This window comes from Myripristis murdjan, chromosome 3 (genome assembly GCF_902150065.1).
Source record: "Myripristis murdjan chromosome 3, fMyrMur1.1, whole genome shotgun sequence".
NCBI classification, from domain to species: Eukaryota; Metazoa; Chordata; class Actinopteri; order Holocentriformes; family Holocentridae; genus Myripristis; species Myripristis murdjan.
The window spans coordinates 15,897,788-15,916,604 of NC_043982.1; the positions used below are offsets into that span (position 1 = coordinate 15,897,788).

General features: G+C 39.4%; 1 protein-coding gene across 1 annotated transcript; it reads left to right on the forward strand.

Moving 5' to 3' along the window:
• Window positions 1-594: 594 nt before the first annotated feature.
• On the forward strand, window positions 595-18,361 carry ctdspl2b (CTD (carboxy-terminal domain, RNA polymerase II, polypeptide A) small phosphatase like 2b). Its single transcript, XM_030081721.1, has 13 exons — window positions 595-778; window positions 4,543-4,734; window positions 7,599-7,737; window positions 7,821-7,970; window positions 10,380-10,628; window positions 10,806-10,902; window positions 12,142-12,253; window positions 12,487-12,573; window positions 12,933-12,995; window positions 13,095-13,174; window positions 13,422-13,548; window positions 14,284-14,379; window positions 15,022-18,361. Exons 2-13 carry the CDS (start codon window positions 4,567-4,569, stop codon window positions 15,085-15,087), a joined length of 1,434 nt encoding a protein of 477 aa, XP_029937581.1. The 5' UTR covers window positions 595-778; window positions 4,543-4,566; the 3' UTR covers window positions 15,088-18,361.
• The last annotated feature ends 456 nt before the right edge of the window (window positions 18,362-18,817 follow it).

The following is an 18,817-nucleotide window of genomic DNA, read 5'->3' on the forward strand; positions in this document are numbered from 1 at the left end:
GCTGCAACCACTAAATGAACACTATACTTAAGTAATATTTTAAGTGTAACAGGGGAAATTGAGCATTCTTCAATAAACACACAATACCAACTGGATGTAGAAAATGCAGTTAGTTCAATGATTTTTTTTTTTTTTTTTTAATCATAACAGACCAATCGGTGTTGAGGCAAAGATAAACCCTAAACTTGATATCGTCCTTGATATGTTCATGACTAGATAACGATATAATAATGACATTTTGTTCATCCGTTCTTCTTTCTTCCTAATAGTGCGGAATGTGCTTTATGGAATAATAGGTTATTGAGTTTTTTGGTTCGTATTTGTTTTTTTCAAAGTGATAAAATAGATCTGTAGTGTATATTCCGCACACCGGAGCCTCGGTTCGTCTCAGTCGCCATTATATTTTGTCTCCGCTACAGCTTTAGATTTGGTCATTTATGACATGAGTAATGAGTTTGGGGGTATTTCGGCACGAAGTTACCTCAGTGCCCTGGTTGAGGGAGCAGCCGAGCGACCGCCTTGCGTGCTGCAGGCTGGCTGGCTGGTGTTGCTGCGAGGTAAGGGGGTGTGTCTGTGTCCCATACGGGTATCTGCCTCGGACAGGGTGAGCAGAGGCGGGAAATGGCGCCTGGTAACACAACGGAGTGTCATTCTGGAGACGGCCCTTGAGCAGCTACACAGCACAAGTCGAATCGGATCACGAAAACAGCCGCCGCTTATGTTGTGGTGGTCAGTCGCTCTTGAATCGTTACCTTCAGACATCGCGGATCACTGTAAAGTAAGTGGCCAAGTAACGTTAACGCTATTCGTGCAAATAGACATCTTCAGTGTGCGGTCGATGTAATGTTAGCTAACGACAGAATAAATATTTTCCTTTCTTGCCTATGCACATCTGTTAGCCCGGAGCTGTTTTTTGCAGGGAAGCTTGCTACGGGTTAGCGCTAAGTGTGCTAGGCTAGTTAGCTACGGTGGCTAAAACATCACGGCCTAAGATGGACCTGGCTAATTCCTGGAATATTCAAGCTTAGCCAAATTTTACTTGTCGATATGCCATGTGACACGGAAACATACGTGCCAGAATAGAGGTCTGGTAAATATCTGACCACAGTTCCCACTGTAACAATTCATGTCCTGTTTGAACTATTAGTTGCCAGCTGGCATCGAGTGTTTTTAGCTAGCGCTGCGGCTAACGGCGTCCAGTGGCATTCCTTAACTTTCCAACTTTGCTAGGTTAGCTAGCTAGCGTTAGCTGTTGTTTTCCATCAAATATAGTATATCCCAGTGGCTAGTTAGCTAAACACGTCAAAATGGACAAGCCATCATAAGAAATCCTATCACTCGTGGCTGGTAGCGAGATAAGTATGCTAGATTAACAGCGTCAATGAACAGCATGCTAACTACACTAAAACTGACGCCAGCCTGACGTTCAGACAGTAACGTTAGTTTAACATTAACTTGGTCAGTGATCCGAAACAATTTGCAGAGTCAAACTGTTACGTGCAGTTTAGCCAGTTAACGCTAGTTTCGTTTGCTGGTGCTGTTATTTTGCTAACTAAGGTAAAGCAGCTAACGTTAGGTCGTGTAACAGTAGGTTTGTCTTTAAACGCTGATAGACAGCAGACACTTGCTAACTTGGCTGTGTCTTGCCTGGGCGCTCAGGCGTCTTAAATGCCAGCTTTAGCTAACTTTTACCAACAAACATAGAGGTAGCAAACGTGACGAGAAAGTGGAGGGATTATCCAAAGTCTTAACACACAAGCGAGTAGTAACGTTAGTTTTTTCAGTCGCGTTATGTTAGCTGGTAATTTGATATTAGTTGATAATTACTCAGCTCTCTGTATGTTAGTCTTCTTTTAAGTTGCTTAATAATATAAGTCACGTCGAGGCAGTAACTTGGCTAACGTTACAACTTTTACAAACGGTAACGTAGCCTGGACACGGCTGGATTTTTGATGTGTCAGCTGGCTACGTTTGATTAATTATAATTCCCGTGCTGCAGGGATTATATAAAACCAAGTAAGTTAACGGTAGCGAAGGAGTAAAATTCACACATTTTTCAAGCTACCGAGGGGGCCTGAATCTACATGTTTGACTCAAGTGTGTTGCCACGGCTAACGTTTGCTAGCTTGCACGGTAGTCATAGTGGCATGCATGTTCTTATTTCCCGCTCACTTGTTCGTACCCAGCTATGTGCATGATCCTCGGCTGCTGCTGACTGCAAAGAAACATTGATACCGTTATTCTTCAGTACTGATATTATCGCTATCATGACAGCGTTTGCGAGGTGTGTCGTAAATGTATTTGTTTTGTGTTCTTGCATTTATGAACGTACTGATTTTTTTTTTTTTTTTTTTTTTTTAAAGACGGTGATGGATTTGAATTGGCACTGTTTGCTACATCGCTAACTAACCAAGTTGACATCACGTTACATTGTAAACTGGAAACGTGTATTAAAATTTCCTGTTTTGAAGGTGTCACTCGTTTTTGTCCAAATGACAGTCTATAGCTTGTTGTGATCGTATTGAAATCATGCTTCCAGGTGAATTCACTCACTCGCACTGTTAAACGATTAATGTGCTTCAGTGGCATTTTGATGTTTAGCTGCCTCTCCCCACTACTCAACTATTGAACAAGCCCCAGTTTGAGTCTTGTCCCTGTGCTTCTGCGTGTCTGTTACATTTGTACTATCATGCAGCCAGACTGTTGAGATGCCGCCTTAAAGTTTTTGTATGTGTCTGATTGACCATGAGCATGCATACCTCCAGTGTGGTCATGGGTACATCCCAGTGGAAACATAAAACAGATGTGAATGGGATGTACATGAAATGTGGATGTAGAGGGTACAGCCGTGTTTGTGGGTCCTGACAGGTCCTGGATATGTCCAAACACATTCCTCCAGTTATTGTTACGTAAGCTCAAGGAACTGACATGCTTGACTGAAGATTTGTGCTTACTGTGAAGAGTTTTTAGTTTTCTCTATGCGTATACTGGGGCAGCAGTGACCAGTGAAGTCCTCTACTGCTACAGGATAATGGGTTTACAGTATTTCTCTTTATTATGTTTCATTCCAGTTGATTCAAAATCAGTTTAACCACTTAAATCAAAATCCTAACGTTCTCATCAGTTTTCAGATTTTGTATACTGTCGAAAATTCACTTCTGATCTGGCACGTAACTGCAAGTAGTATTTCACTGAATGTGTAGAGTAAGATGTTGGGTAGACTCTTTTCAGTGTACAGATGAGACTGAAGCCAGCTGTGGCTGCCATGATTCACTGTGATGTAAGTGAAATGGGATCCTGAATGCAACCAGATGTTGGCAGTAATGTGTGCGCTAGTGTTACCCCACCACATATACACCTCACCATGTTCTCCATTTTAATCCAGTTGAAGACTTTAGAATAACCTGTTTGTCTGCTTTGGATATACATATACCTGTATTGCTCTGATAATTAATATTCGGTGTCATTAATTAATGACACCGAATTAGGGCTGAGCCATATGGACTAAATCAAATATCACAATATTTTGACCGAATACCTCTTCCGATATTACAGGAAGACTACTGGTGCTTTCATGTAATATATACATCTAATATTTTTAAAAAACAGTTATAATAATTTGGATACAGTAGGCATGGACAATACAACCATGAATGTCATCACAATAAAATCTGTCATATCATTCTGTCACTAATTGTTTTCATATGTGTCAGATATATTGTCACATTTAAGGTTACTTTTGGCCTCTGAATGAATTCACAAGGCTCATAATGCTAACCTCCTTTAAGCCAACCAAAACAATACAGGATGCAGTTTGTGAGTGCTGCGTGTCTCCTCGTTTGCCTGCCATTTTTGTGCCTGCTGTCTATTCCTGCCACATGATTGGGTATTTGTGCGCCCAAGCACAGATGATAATTATGTTGAACTACACTCAGTGGCCACTTTTTTAGGACCACCTGTACAGTTCAGTGCAACAGCTCTGCAATAGATTCTACCTCTTAAGAAAGTTTATAATGTTGAGTTTGTGTTGACATCGTGGAGAATGTGTCAGTTTAATTCTTTGTTTATTATTGAGGTTGTAGTTTTCAGAGCTCTTGTAGTTGACTACATTATATCGAGACATGTTTCTAATTTTTTGTCCTCCCTATTTATATACATAAGGGGGGCAGAATAAGAGAAACGCTCTCAATAAAATGCAGTCCAGTACAACAGCACCACTAACTATGAGCTGAATGAATGAATTAACGCCTCTGTTACTGTGTCAAAAAGAAAATCTGAGCATTATAGGCATCATAAAAGTAAACTTTCTGGTAGAACATTTGAATTGGAGTGTATTAGATTGTAAAGGTGTACCTAATAAAGTGGCCACTGAGTGTGTATTGATATTTTATTGAACATTATATTCATATGGATTAAAAAATAAATTGTTTTTTTTTGCCCAGGCCTACACCAAATTATTTATTCAGTTTTTGCTCACAATTCAACATTTTCTTCCCTTTCTGTTGCTCCCTACCTCCCCCTACACCTGATGTTTTACAACAGCCTTACATGTGACTGCTAAAAACAATGAGGCTGAGAATGCGTAAGGCGTCTCAGCAGCCAAACCCCAGTCTGGCAACCCGCCCATCCCGGACCAAGCGGAGGCATTCAGAGGTAGAAGAGGACACTCCTACTAGTGGTGGGAGGGGCTTGCTTTCCACCATCAAGAAGTTCATCAGAGGAAATGCTGTTAAGGTAACTTACCTGTGTGATCACCTCACTGTACTCTGCTTTTGAATGGACCTCAGGTAGAATTCAGTGTTTTGCCACTTACAACGACTGTAGGTTTGGATGAGAAGTATGACAGCTGAGGAAATGCTCCCCCAGCCTAGTCAAGCAAATTTATCTAAGCTTTACCTTGGTGAGCCACATCTTCTTCTTAAAACTGTATATGCCACTATGTTCTCCAGGTCTCAAATGTAAATCCAGTGTTTGTCAGTACTGAGTGTCATGTTTCCCTAGAAATGTCTGGTGGAATGCTGCAGCTTGTGTGAGAACTCAGGCTTCGTTCTAATTTTAGCCACTGGCTCAGAGTGGGTGTGCAGGGACAGAAGGTAGTAACTAGTGGAAAAGTCTAACTCAGCTGAAAGAAGATTTTCCTCTTTTTAAAGACGCGGTGGCTTTTTGTTATTGTTTTTACTCAATAAATATTGTCTCTGCTTGCAGTCCTTTGTAACACATTCAGTGACACAGTTTTATCAGAACGTGTACTTGTTGGCAATTTCTCACAAATGCCTCTCAGCTGCTGCTACTGTAAAACTCGTCGCTAGACTGAATTTAGGATGTAACACTGGACAAGCACACAAATGCCTTAGCTCCATTTACTGGCTGCAGCTAACACAGGAATTTGATCAGACAATTTTAGGGCAGATGTGCCAAATTAGCCAAATATTGCTGGAGAAAGTAGGTTTCACAAAGTATTAGAATAGTCAATACTTGAGATCAGTTCATCTAAACCTAGCTTATGGAACATATCCCAATTATATTTGGTGCAGAAGTTTCACACATCACATATTTCCAGCCTCCCTGTCTAATTCTGTCCCCTGCCATTACTCTGCATGGTTCACATCAGGAGCTTAATGAAGCAAAACCAGAGCATAATGAAGATGTCTGTGCTGAAATTGGTGAATGAACGAAAAGATTTTGCCAATGTGTCAGAGCAATTTAGTTTGATTACAGGCTTTTTACACTGTCTGAGATCGTTCATTTGAGGTTTGCAGGCCCTGTTAAATGACTATCCAGTTTTTTTTTTTTTTTTTTTGTTCTTTTCTTCCTACTCTGTCACCAGCAAAGCTCACCCACTTGATTGTAGTTGTGAGCTTGTGAGCAGAAGGTTGGCAGTAGTCGCTGGTTAAATTAGGAAAATTTGGATTAGAAACTACACTAAATAAGTACTATCCCTTCCCTAGGTAAGCACTACTGAGGTGTCCTTGAGCAAGGTACTCCCAGCTGCTTCAATGGAGCTGCTCTGTAACTAACAGCAGAAGATGGTGTTTGTACTGAGGGCATTGGGTTGTGTTTTAAAGTTGTTATGATGCTTTCTTTTCCAGCTCTTTTTTTTTTTTTTTTAAAGCCTGATAGAGGGAATCACCATTCCATTTCCATTCCATTATTCAGTGTGAAATTACCACCATGTTAGCTGGTTTCTTTAGGTGGAGGGATTTTAAATCAGCCAACTGATCACTACCAGCTGAGAGTGCTATTGCAGATAACCCCACAGTAACTTAGCAACTTTAGCCACCAACAAAAATGTCAGTCACTTTGTGACACTTTGTGCCAAGTCAATTTGTTGGTGAAAGGGACCATAACAAATGCAAGAGCTCTATATTGCTAAAAAGCCAATGAAACTAACATCTTGGAACAGAGCTAGGCTAATTCTAACAAACAGACTGAATGTCCTTTCCAGCAGGAACCCTGTGAACCCTACGCGTCCTGATATGTTCTGACAACAGAAATGCATGCCTATTTGTGGAGAGGGAATAAATGCTTGATAGAGGGGACCGTTGGTGAGAAATTCAAATTTGAAAGAAAATTGTTTTAGTGGTTAGATGATGGTGTCTTTGTTGTGGAATCCAAATAGCGTGGTTGGGCAAGCAAGCATGGAATATAGAAGTGAGGACAAGCAAGGCAAGGGAGGCTGTCAGAGTTGAAGGTACAGAGGAATCAAAACAAGAGAATTAAGTAATTACGAAGCTGATCACAAATCCCATCACATGCTGTCACTGAAACCATATTTGTGCTGCATGATAATGTCAGGTGTGACTGGTGGTCTCTCTTGGCTGTCCTCTTGTGGCCAGCTCAATGAAGACAGAAGTTGATGCCTAGTCTGAGTAGAGCCACAGAGAAAGATGAGATGGAACTTTTTGTTTCCCACCAGCCAAAATACAAGAGGAACAAGACGTGCAAGAGAAATAGTGCCTTGTTATATTCTTCACCTCCATCAGTTAATTCCTTTTCAACTGAAAATGCCCATTCCTAGTCTAGTCCTTATACACTTAGAAAAGGCATTAAAATATGTTAATCAATCTGTTAATTGCAAAATTACCTATATAAAAAGGAATGTTGTACTATTAATGCAACAGCCATCACATACATGGCCACTATCTGTATTTAAATTTTATAATTTAATTCCCATTTTCAATTCAGATCCCTCAATTTCATTCACAATGTCCACAATCTAGTTCCCCATGTTTAAGAAGAACCAAAGAGGATACATTTCTTTGGAGCAGTAGCTTGTTGATTTTGTTGGTGAATTTACATCCTCTAGTCTCAATCTTTCTTTGAGGTATGGTTAAAGATTATTGTAAACATAATTAAAATGCTCCAGAATTTTAGGATGACACTGAATTGTCAGGGACAGTTTTCCTTAAGAGTTTTTTGCTCTTTTAACTATCTAATTTTTTTTAATCACAATTTTTCTCCCTCAGCTCTGATAGTTAAAAATGGTACAGAAAAAGTAAAGTTTGTGTTCACTTAGCTTGTATCTCTCTGATGCATGTCACAGTGTCATCCTGTTTTGGTTTTTTTAGCTTTGACCCTTGATGTCTTGTTTCCCTAAGGTGCAACCGGAGAACCCAGCCAAGAAGACACGCCTCCACTGTGATGTGGACAACAACCTGATCACCTCCACACCCCCAAGCACCAACACCCCCCGCAGGACGATCACCAGGGTCAGCAGAAGAGGCTCTGTCAATGGAGGTGAGTGACACAATAAGAAATAAGAGTTACTAGATTATTTTCCACTATTATCAAAGTTGAACACTGTTCACTTTCCTATGCAGAGGCAACCAATCATGACAGGAGTAAGGAGAAGCCCAATGGGAGCCTGGAGGAGACGACAGCTGTTGAGGTGCCCAGCAGCCCTCCTAGGACCACCCTTCTTGGGACCATCTTCTCCCCTGTCTTCAACTTCTTCTCACCAGCTAAAAATGGTAAATACACCCTGCATTGGTTGACTGATTTTCTTTGTTAATTATTTGATCGATGAGACATTATCAGTCAGTCATATTTTAATACAATCTCAGTTGCCCAGCCACAATATGTACCGTTCTATTGTAAGCAACCCCAAATTCCATTTTAACATCAGTTTAAACAACCATACTCATGATTTTGAATGTTTGTCCCATGTACTTCAGTTTACCCACATCTTACATGGCCACAAATCACTCTGCAAATCATGCAGGAGTACGATAGATTTCACAATATATAATCAAATCTCTTGATTTTCAGATTTGAGTTTTTGGTTGAAACACACACATCATAATGTCCTGCTGCGGGTTACACAGCCATTGCCTTTTATAAATCACCTAGCTGATAATTGGCTGTGTAATGTAGATGTTTCCCTGGGAACTATTTTTCAATGGAGAGACCGTTTCACTTCACCAAATTTCAAGTCATCAAAACACAACAGTGGTGCTGCTGCTTTTCCGAAAACTGATCGGGACAGTGTTATTACAGTGACAATACTGGTTTGAAGAAAGTTTGAAGTCTCTGAAGGTTCATTTTTATATTGTAGTTGAATGAATGAAAACCAGTGGCTTAATAAAAGGTAGGAAAAATGAGTTCTAAAATATGACTGCTTGTTACCATCTTTTTTAGTTGGTTGCACGAGCACATGATTTGGTCACACTTTTTTCCCTTCCCTTTGAGGTACGGCTCAGACCGGAGGCACTGTGGCACTGAGTGCCACAGACGGTTGCTGTCTGAAGCGCCAGTTTACACTTTTGGATTCTAGTGTTTTGCGAGTAAATTTTAGAAGAAAACAAACTGAAAATACATTGTAGAAGGTCAAATATGAATCCCATGCTTAGCAACCCTAACCCCTAACCTGAGGTTTCCTTTCCCTTTATTTTGTCCCACATTTTGGTGAAATTTCAGAATCTGCCCATCTGCTATATTAGAAATGGTAATACTGCTGTTTCTGAATGACAGAATACATTAGAAAATATTTTGCATGAATTCCGTCTCTCTTCCAGTTACTTCCATCTCCACTGAAACCACATTGTTTTCTGCCAGAAGCAAAACAGCGTAATTTCTAGAGCTACAAGAACTAAAATTGTGCTTATACCTCAATCCGGCCATGAGAACCATGGAGACTCAATCATTAAATTGCATGCATATTGAATATATTTGACAGTTGTGTCTAAACAGAGAGAGCTGAGAGAGAGGGGAGAAACAGACAGAGGAACCATGAGAGAGAAACACAGCACACAGGGAGAGATGCTTCTGATGTGAACAGCCGATCTCTTGCACATATATGAATTTATGCTTCGTGTCCAGACTGAACATACCGACAGTCAGCGTCTCCCTGCCAGCACTTCGATCATCAGTGGGCTCTGAGTCGGAACCACTTGTTGGCTCTATGTCCTCATCTTGCTGCTTAAAAAAATCAGCTGTAGGCCACCTCATTTTTGGAACACACTAACAGCTAAATGCATTATGTCAAAAAATTCTGTGTTCTCAAATTTGGAGAAGTTGATTCCCATGCTTTTGCATGAATGCGACCATGTGAAATTTTAATTTGCCTTTATATAGAACATATTACAAAAGGTGTGAAGAATGTTAGGTTCTTCTGATTAAAAGTGGCATACATCTAATGCAGCAGCTGCAAATTTAGTTAACACTGTTTGCTCAACATCAAAACAAACAATAAAAACAAAAACAATAATAACCAAGAAAAAAAGAGTTCTTGCATCGGTGTCAGCAGATATCCAAATTCAGGTATCTGAATTGGATTAGACATGAAAGGATTGGTGTAGTATGTGTCTAGTATGTGGCACATTAAGTCACCATGGTGGTGTTGGTTTGGTCTGTCTGTATGCAGATGCATTCTTAATATTGCAACTGTTACATGATAGAAAATACATACAAACCACCACAGATACCCCCTTCAAGGGAGAAGATGGGATACATTTTTTTAAGTACAATGGTCCCTCGTTTATCGTGGGGGTTACGTTCTAAAAATAACCCGCTATAGGCGAAATCCGCGAAGTAGTCAGCTTTATTTTTTACAATTATTATAGATGTTTTAAGGCTATAAAACCCCTCACTACACACTTTATACACTTTTCTCAGACAGGCTTTAACAGAACACAATGCGTGGGCTCTCCCTTAGCCAATCAGGACGCACAACACAATGCGCTGTAAAAAAAAAAAAAAGAAAAGAAAAAAAAAGCATGCAAAATTGCACAAAAAAAAAATCCGCGAAATTGCGAGGCCGCGAAAGGTGAACCACGTTATAGCGAGGGACAACTGTACCTTGCTGCTTACACTTGTATGAAGAAAAATGCTGTGTTATCAGGCACCTCAGTTGTTTCTTTGATTTTGTTTCTTTTCTCCAGTCTCCTCTGGCTCAGACTCTCCAGACCAGGCATTGGAGGCAGAGGAGATAGTCAAGCAGCTGGACATGGAGCAGGTCGAGGAGATGCCCACCAGCACAGCCACATCCACACAGGAATTGTGTACTACCACTAGCCTCTACTCCAGTGCATCCCAGCTTCCACCTCTGCGACCTGCCCACATGCCCGAGGTGCCCCCCACAGCAGAGGAGGGGGAGATAGATGCTGATGCTGACCTTCCACCCCTCACAGGTAGATAGCAGATGGAGTCCTGAATTGTTTGGAAGTGTGCAGTGAGTTGGGTTGGTAATAAAATGAGAGAGAAATGTTTTACATGCTCATCTTGATATTTTGAATCTCCATCTCTATTTTTTTCTCAATCCCCATCTCGTTTAACTCCATATAAATCTTTGTTTGTCATGATGCAAGCTCCAGGCTCCAGTCCAGATATGGCATATGTGGACGCCCCTCCCCCCACAGGACCAGCAGAGGCAACCTATGAAGAAGACTGGGAAGTTTTTGACCCGTAAGTTATAACATTTTGGTTATAAAATGCAGATATTGTATTTTGTTCCAGCTGAACAAGTTACCACTGTTAACTGCCTGTAAATGCACACCTGTGATTGCATTAATTTGAATGTGAAAGCCCTGTACGGTACTGTATTACTTGACAGAGGGATTAGATTAAGGTCTAGTAATTGTTATTGATTGTTGGATAATATTACAGCTGAAAGTAACATTTATTTTTAGTTGTTTTAAAAATTATTTTAAATTAAATAATTTTTTTTTTTTAAGTATTCATTGTATGCTGATATAAAATGCAGAAAAGCAAGCAAAATTATTTACAAGGCTGTAACCATCAAATGTTCAGTATTTTTACTTGAGGATTCAAGCAGTTCATCAGTTACCAAAATTGTAATAGTTCATCAAAGATTATCAATTTTCTGTTAGCAGACTAATTGATTTAACCGTTTGTTTCAGCACTATTGAATTTACAACAGTGCAACAAGTATTGTTTAGCTACTGTTCAGCCGTACTCCTTGGGTGGTGGTGATGTCACACACTTGTATCCCCACTTCCCATTGTGTTTGCCAACATCGCAGATCAACACAAGCATTCAGAGGCATTAGCACACTTCAAAATTAAATGAATATGGCAAAATGCAATTTGTGTGACATTCCTGTTGACTATGTCAGGGTGCACAAGTTTGATGAACAAGCATTTATCGATGTAGATTCACATTCAAGTTGTATTTTCTGACAATTGTTTTGTCCTGTTTTCCCCCAGCAAAATATGTTAAAAGGTGGGGGATTCAAAAGGACTCTGATGTTATAAGCAGATTCACTGATGGATACAGTATTGAATTAAATGTTTTCAGCTCAATCTCTACCCTCAAGGCCATGCTTGAAAGTCGTCTAAACAGTTAAGATGGTTTTGGGCACTCTGCTTTACCTTTTGCCTTGAAAATCCTTTTAGCTGATCTCAAGTCTGTGCAAACTGGAGCTTATTTTTGTACTGCTGCATTTACTGTGAGGGTGCAAGCAAACCAGGTTCACAAATCCTCATTTGCTTTGTCATTCTACTGGTTCAAGCTCAGTGCAATAGACTTGTTTGATAAGCATCTATATCCATCTGTGTGAGATAGTCAGTTTGCCTTAAACTGAATATCAGATGTGTTTTTGAATGACAATTTTATTATTATTTTTTAAGCTTAATGTAGCTTCAGTTTATATTTTAATTTACTAAATGCACATGTTATTCACAGGTACTTCTTCATCAAGCATGTACCTCCACTGACAGAAGAGCAGCTCACTCGTAAGCCAGCTTTGCCTCTGAAGACACGCAGCACGCCGGAGTTCTCTCTGGTCCTGGACCTGGTCAGTTCACACAGACACCAACAAACACTTTGGTCTCACAACAAAGAAAATGATTTTCATGAATTTTGTCAGTTTTTTTTTTTTTTTTTTTGGTTTGCTTGTTTTGTTTTTTGTTTTGTTTTGTTTTTTTTTTTTCTCTAAATCCTATAATTTTGAAAGATGACTTGACACAGAGGATCTTGTATTGTTTAGAGTTTCTTACTTTAAATATTTTCTCCATGCTTTTTCATCAGGATGAGACGCTGGTTCACTGCAGTTTAAATGAGCTGGATGATGCAGCACTTACCTTCCCTGTCCTCTTTCAGGATGTCATTTACCAGGTAAATGCTGCCTCAATGGCATATTGACTGTCTTCAGTTTGTTTGTGTTACCACTAGAGGGGGCCAAAATAGTATTTGTAAAGTGGACAGTTGTGGTTAAAGCTGGAGCCCCCACCATAGCATGTAACTAATATTTGATAACGGCTTGTCCAAAGATTTCCAGATTTGCTGTACAATATGAATTATGGTCAAATATAATCAATATAACCATTATATCCATAGTTTATAACAATCATATCCATAATGCATTGCACATATTACAGATATTTATTGCAGTGCCTTACCCCACAATGAAGATTGTAAACTTCAGCTTATACTCTATCAGAAATGCGTGGTTACCAGTTGTCTGTCGTCCTCAGGTCTATGTCCGCCTGAGGCCATTTTTCAGAGAGTTCCTGGAACGCATGTCTCAGATCTATGAGGTACACATTAATTGGCTGCTGTTGGTTTCATTTTGCATTTAACTGTGCCAAATCAGAATTTTTCAGTGCTGTTGTTTCCTCCTCCTATCCATCTCCCAGATCATCCTCTTCACAGCTTCTAAAAAGGTGTATGCAGACAAACTGCTGAACATCTTGGATCCTAAGAAACAGCTAGTGAGGTAAGGTGTGGCCTTGATTAGTAGGTCATAATTTACATAACAGACCCAAAAAACACCTCTTGCATGAATGGGGAAAGAGGAGCTTAAAAAGTTGAGTGGAGTACCATTATGAGTAATGAGCTGTTGGCTACGTGTCAGTGTTGTGGTTTTGTTGAATTATTGATTCCTTAGACTTGGTGGGTTGGTGATTTTTTCCCCCCCCCCTCTCCCCCCTCCTCCATTCTTTTTTTCTCTGCTGTAACTGTAGACACAGGTTGTTCCGTGAGCATTGTGTCTGCGTCCAGGGAAATTACATCAAGGACCTCAACATCTTAGGCAGAGACCTGTCAAAGACCATCATCATTGACAATTCACCACAAGCCTTTGCATATCAGGTGAACTCTTAAACCAAACCTTAAAGGACCATACCAGTGATAGTTACTTGTTTATCCTAACAACACACATTTTCCCAAAGCAAGTAGTCATATTTTACAACTCCAGTATCTTTTTTTTCTTCCTTTTTATCCACCCGTTGGTTTTCATTCCCTCCACTATGATATAAAAAATAACTATAAAAGACATGAAACTTTCTTCACACCAGTATCCCATCACTATAATAAAGTCGTCCACTTTAGTACTCCTAAAAGCGGCAGCACTGTTGTGTTTTGATGACTTGGAATTGGGCAGAACGAAATGCTCCCTGTACTAGAAAATAGTCCCCAGGGAAACATTTGCTTTACACAGCCAGTCATCAGTTCTGTGGTTTATGAATGCCGATGACCTTGTTAGCCACAGAAGCAGAACATTATGAGGTGGGTGTTTCAACCGAAAATATGAATTTTAAAATCGAGGGTTTTGATGATATGTTCTGAAATCTTAAGTACCTCTGCATGATTTGGAAAATGTTTTGTTGGGATGTAGAATATGGGTAAATTGTAGTCAGTGGTCCAAATATTCAAGATCACTGGCATGGTCCTTTTCAACACTGGAAAGTTTGAAATTTTTTTGTCTGCAGAAGTAATACTAGTTACCATCAAACTTAACGTTAGAAACAAATGTTCTAGAAAAGGTTAGGATACATATATGTGCACAGTTATGTCATCGTAACTGATGATTATCTTTCCCTGCAGCTTTCAAATGGGATTCCTATAGAGAGTTGGTTCATGGACAAGAATGACAATGAGTTGCTGAAGCTGGTCCCTTTCCTGGAGAAGTTGGTTGAGATGGTAAGGTGTCTTAGTCCATGAAGACCTGTTTTGTGTCTGATACAGATGAAACTTTATGATGTAGGTAAGGTGTCTTGTTAGTTGTTTTAAGAGTGCCTAACAGATATATAGGCCGGCCAGTATCATTGGCTGATCACAGATGTGTCAGCGTATGTGCTGGCCTTTAGGGGGACAAAAGGCGTTACAGTAAAAAGCACTTCAGTTAATTAAAAAATCGTCATCATTAAATAGTTTGTCCAGCAGAGGTAGAGCAGTAATATCTTTATTACTTATCACATATCTTTATGACTCCTTTATTACATCTATTCATCTATTTCAAAAAGTCCAATATATTGTTATCAGAGGTTTTTTTTGTTTGTTTTTGTTTGTATGTTTTGTTTTTAACTTCGACTTATAGTATGTATTGGTATCAACTAAGGTTTGGTGATATGATGAGTATATCAGCAAAAATGTTGGTATATCATCCAATTTTAGTATCTTCTCCAAAAATCCTGCATGTGTCGTGCTCTAATTGTCAGTACTGCAGTGCATTTTAACTGCCTAAGTATGATTTTAGCATTTTGCATTTCAACATTGTTCAGGTTTGGTCTCTAATCTCTCTTTCTCTGGCTGTTTGCTTTTCCTGCCTGCTGGATTCTTCAGAACGAGGATGTACGTCCGCATGTTCGAGAGCGGTTCCGCCTGCACGACCTGTTGCCCCCTGATTGAACTTGAGTACAGACTCTTAACAGGACAACAGGAAAAAAAAAGACTGAGAACAATGAACGTGTATAAAGCCCCTCTTCGGAACTACAACATTGCCATTACTGTTAAAATTTTAGCCTTTTTTCCCCTCTTTTTTTTTTTTTTTTTTTTAAACCCACATTGCTTTTAAAACAACTTCAAAAGAGGAAAAAAAAGTTTTTGAAGCAAGATCTGGGGAAATTTTCTAAATATCCACATGTATAGATGAAATTGCATTTACTAAGGACAAGCCCAGGTAGACTTCTCTTTTTGACTGACTCTCCAGTCGTGGAGCTGGATTTTGTCTCCATGCTAACATGAAGAGGTCTTGGTGCTGGCTGAGTGGATATGAACATACCACCTGGTAAAGAGGATCTCCAACCAAGTTCCCAAACCCAAACCAACCCCTGGTGCTCACGCTGTTGAGACTGACTGATAATGACACTCGGTGGCTACAGACCAATTTCAGCAGGAATGACTGGCCTGTAAAATCCGTATGTGTGTGTATGTGTGTGTGTGTGTTTACCCCACCCATCCGAATTTTCCACACACAAACACGCACACACCGATTTTGTTATTGTCAAACTTATAATCTGTAGCCTTTAAAATCATTATGCATTCCTCTGTAGCTGAGTCAAGTTTCTATTGTTGGGCTGTTTTTTTTTTGTTTTGTTTTTTTTTTCTGGTAAAAACTGGTGTTTCATTATTTTTAAACCCACAGTGTTTCAAAATTGTTTCTCCCTCTGTTTGTAAGATGTGACTTTTAAAAAGCGGTCATCTAAGTTTTACTCTAAGCCTTTTTCTCAGTAGGAGAACATGGGGGGATGCAACAGTCCATCACATAATCAAAACCAATGGAATTTATTCCAGATTTAAAATTGTTTAAAAATTTTTATTTTTTTCTTTAATATATCATGGACTTAAAAAAAAAAACATGGTGGCTTCACTGTGGACAGAATATGGCTTCTTAATTAAGAATTGTAGGAATGAAAATCTGCGTAACTGTAATTTGACAATTTAAAGGTTTGGGGGCATTCATTTTCAAAGTTGTATGTGTCAGAGTTAACCTTTTTTAATAGTAGTATTTGTCTTTTTTGTAATCAGATTTGTCTTTACTCCTAATCAAGTGTTCTGGCTAAATCAGAGCTCTGTTTCTTTTAGATGTAATGTGTAATTTGATGGCTATGTCAGTAGCAATGGAGTATGAGTAATGTAGCACATCTCTGCCAGTGTGTTGTGAAGTCTGCCCGGGGTAGAAATCTAAGGCCAGACCCTGTACCAGCCACATCTGGCACCAGCAACATAGTGTTTGAACAGTCAGCCACACTACGGTGGTGTACATCCTGACTGCCCCTCTACCTGTCTGTTTTTGTTTTATATTTTTACTCTTCTTTTTAAGCCTTGTTTCTTTATAATGCAGTTTAAAGCGGTGCATTTACGAATGGTAACTATATGAATGTGTTTCTGCCCTGCTTCAGCCTGAAGGCCCATGCCAAACTGACATTTTACTCCTCTGCTGGTGCAACCTAATTTATTCAATAGTGAAAAGAATAGGCAACCATGTGTATTTAGTGTTAGTATCCCTACAAGCCTCTGAGGCATAGACTGGAATTCTACCATGTCATTTATACTGTTCTGTTTTCTGTCATGGGCCTAAACCTACTCAAACAATTGTTTTAAAGAAATGGATTCTTAAAAAAAAAAAAAAAAGTTGAAGAGAAGCAGAAGAGTTCCTGTATTCTCTTTTTAACCATTTTGCCTTTTGGCACTGTGTTCATTGTTGAACTTTATTTCAGGTCTCGTTCAGTTAGGATCCAGTTGCATCTGAACTTTTAGCAAATGTGAGTGTTTGGGTCTGTCTGGGTTACCTGCACGGTGCCATATGATTCCTCTCCTGTAGACTTTTAGCTGTGTCGTTTCTTCCACTCTCACACCCCGCCCAGTGTTTAGATAGAAAGAGACAATCAGGCCTCAAAACTCAGCAGATACTGAAATGTGGGGATTACCCAGGTTATTTTGGTCTGTGTGCAGTATATATTGCAGTTGTACTGTGATTCCATTTAGGTTGTGCCCCATGAATGAATTTGTCAGGTGAATCCTGCTGTGCCCTGCCCAAATTTCTTGCTAGTCTGCCGGATATAAACAGATGTTTTGCAGCTGTTCAGCGCCCTCGTCTTGCCTTTTTACACCAGAAAGCAGTAGCTCTCCAGAAGCTGTAATTAGTTTGTATTCAAGTTGAATTGTTACAGGGCACAATGATGTTTATTCAGACATAATGTTTTGAGTAGACATGTCCAGACTATGAATGTAAATTATACATGGGGTTGGGTCTTATGTGTCTTTCCTGAATTCCTTGTATTGTTCTCTCCTCGCCACCTAAAACAAATTGAAGAGGAGAATCGGAGCTTCCTTTGGTTAAAAATCTCTGTTTTTCAAGAGGAGGCCAGAAGAATGTGCATGGAAGAGGAAAAATGTCTAGAGGTCCCACCATGGTAGCCCCCCTCCCCCCCCCCACATCCTCTCACCATCCTAACTGCCATACCATCTCAAAGTATGCAAGCCTCACCTACACAGACTGACGTGTGTGTGAGAGTTGGCCTATGCAGCCCATGTGTGGTCATGTCCTCTGTTGGCTTACTACTCGATGTGATTGTGAAATATCAGTCAGGGCTTGTTTTTGCAAGGATTGGTGGGAGGTATTTGATATTTTTGATCCAGCTCATTTTTATGTGCATTACCAGTTTATTGTACAATGTGTTGTACAATACATGCAGCTTCATGTTAAAAAAAAATCCTTAAAGTAAGGAAAATCTTTTGTATTTTTGATTTCAAAAGGCATGTCATATCTACTTTTTAAATGTATTAATGAAGATTTAACTTTACATCAGATGGAGTGTTTTTTTTTTTCCTTTTTTTTTCTTACAAGTATGTGTGTATGTTTAGTTTAGCGCAATGTCACTGAACTGTTAAACTTAGCATGTAGAGAATACAGCTTGCTTTGTGGGAAAGTCCTGAATTAAATTTTAATTATGGCACTTTTTCTGCAGAAAAGAGCAATTGTGTTAATGATTTTCTTTTTTCTTTTTTTCCCCTCCAATATCCGGTAAGCCATTTTACTTGCAGGAATTACTATTTGTGCTGAAGATGTATTTAAAAAAATGCTTTAAGACATCTTTGTTAGCCAACAGGCTATGCTATTGTAAAGTGTACATACAGTTACAATGAATTTCTGAAACAAAGTTTTAAAGTTACAACTCTCTTTGCATGCCCCTTGTTTTCATTTCTGACTGTGACTGTGATGCTGAGAAGAGGGATGGGATGCTGAGGATGGGTGACATGAGCAGTGTAATGCAAGGGGGAAGACAAGTGATCCAGCATCTTAACATTTATTCACCTATGTTAAAGGCCCAATCCTAAATTTCAGTTGAAATATTAAACAAGATACAGTCTATCCCTATTGTAATACAAATAAGAGATAGATGCTTTAGTCCCCTCTTACAAACTCACATCTTCACAATTCATCTAAAATCATTCTTTAAAAATGGGCCTGTTTTTCATCTATTTAGGGTTATGGATCATTTATTGTCATATTTAAAAACATGAAGGGCACAAAACATGAAATTAAGTACTTGAGGTCCCAAAATGGCAAACTATTATTTCACCCTTTTGTCGGCTGTGGTTACTAGTAAATTTGGAGGTGAGGGTGCAGCATTTC

Bases quoted from the DNA above. Each gene is read 5' to 3' on its own strand.
- ctdspl2b (XM_030081721.1), top strand. From the start codon at position 4,567: ATGAGGCTGAGAATGCGTAAGGCGTCTCAGCAGCCAAACCCCAGTCTG. The intron at 10,903-12,141 runs GTAAGTTATAAC...TGTTATTCACAG, and splicing joins GACTGGGAAGTTTTTGACCC to GTACTTCTTCATCAAGCATG. The intron at 13,549-14,283 runs GTGAACTCTTAA...CTTTCCCTGCAG, and splicing joins CACAAGCCTTTGCATATCAG to CTTTCAAATGGGATTCCTAT.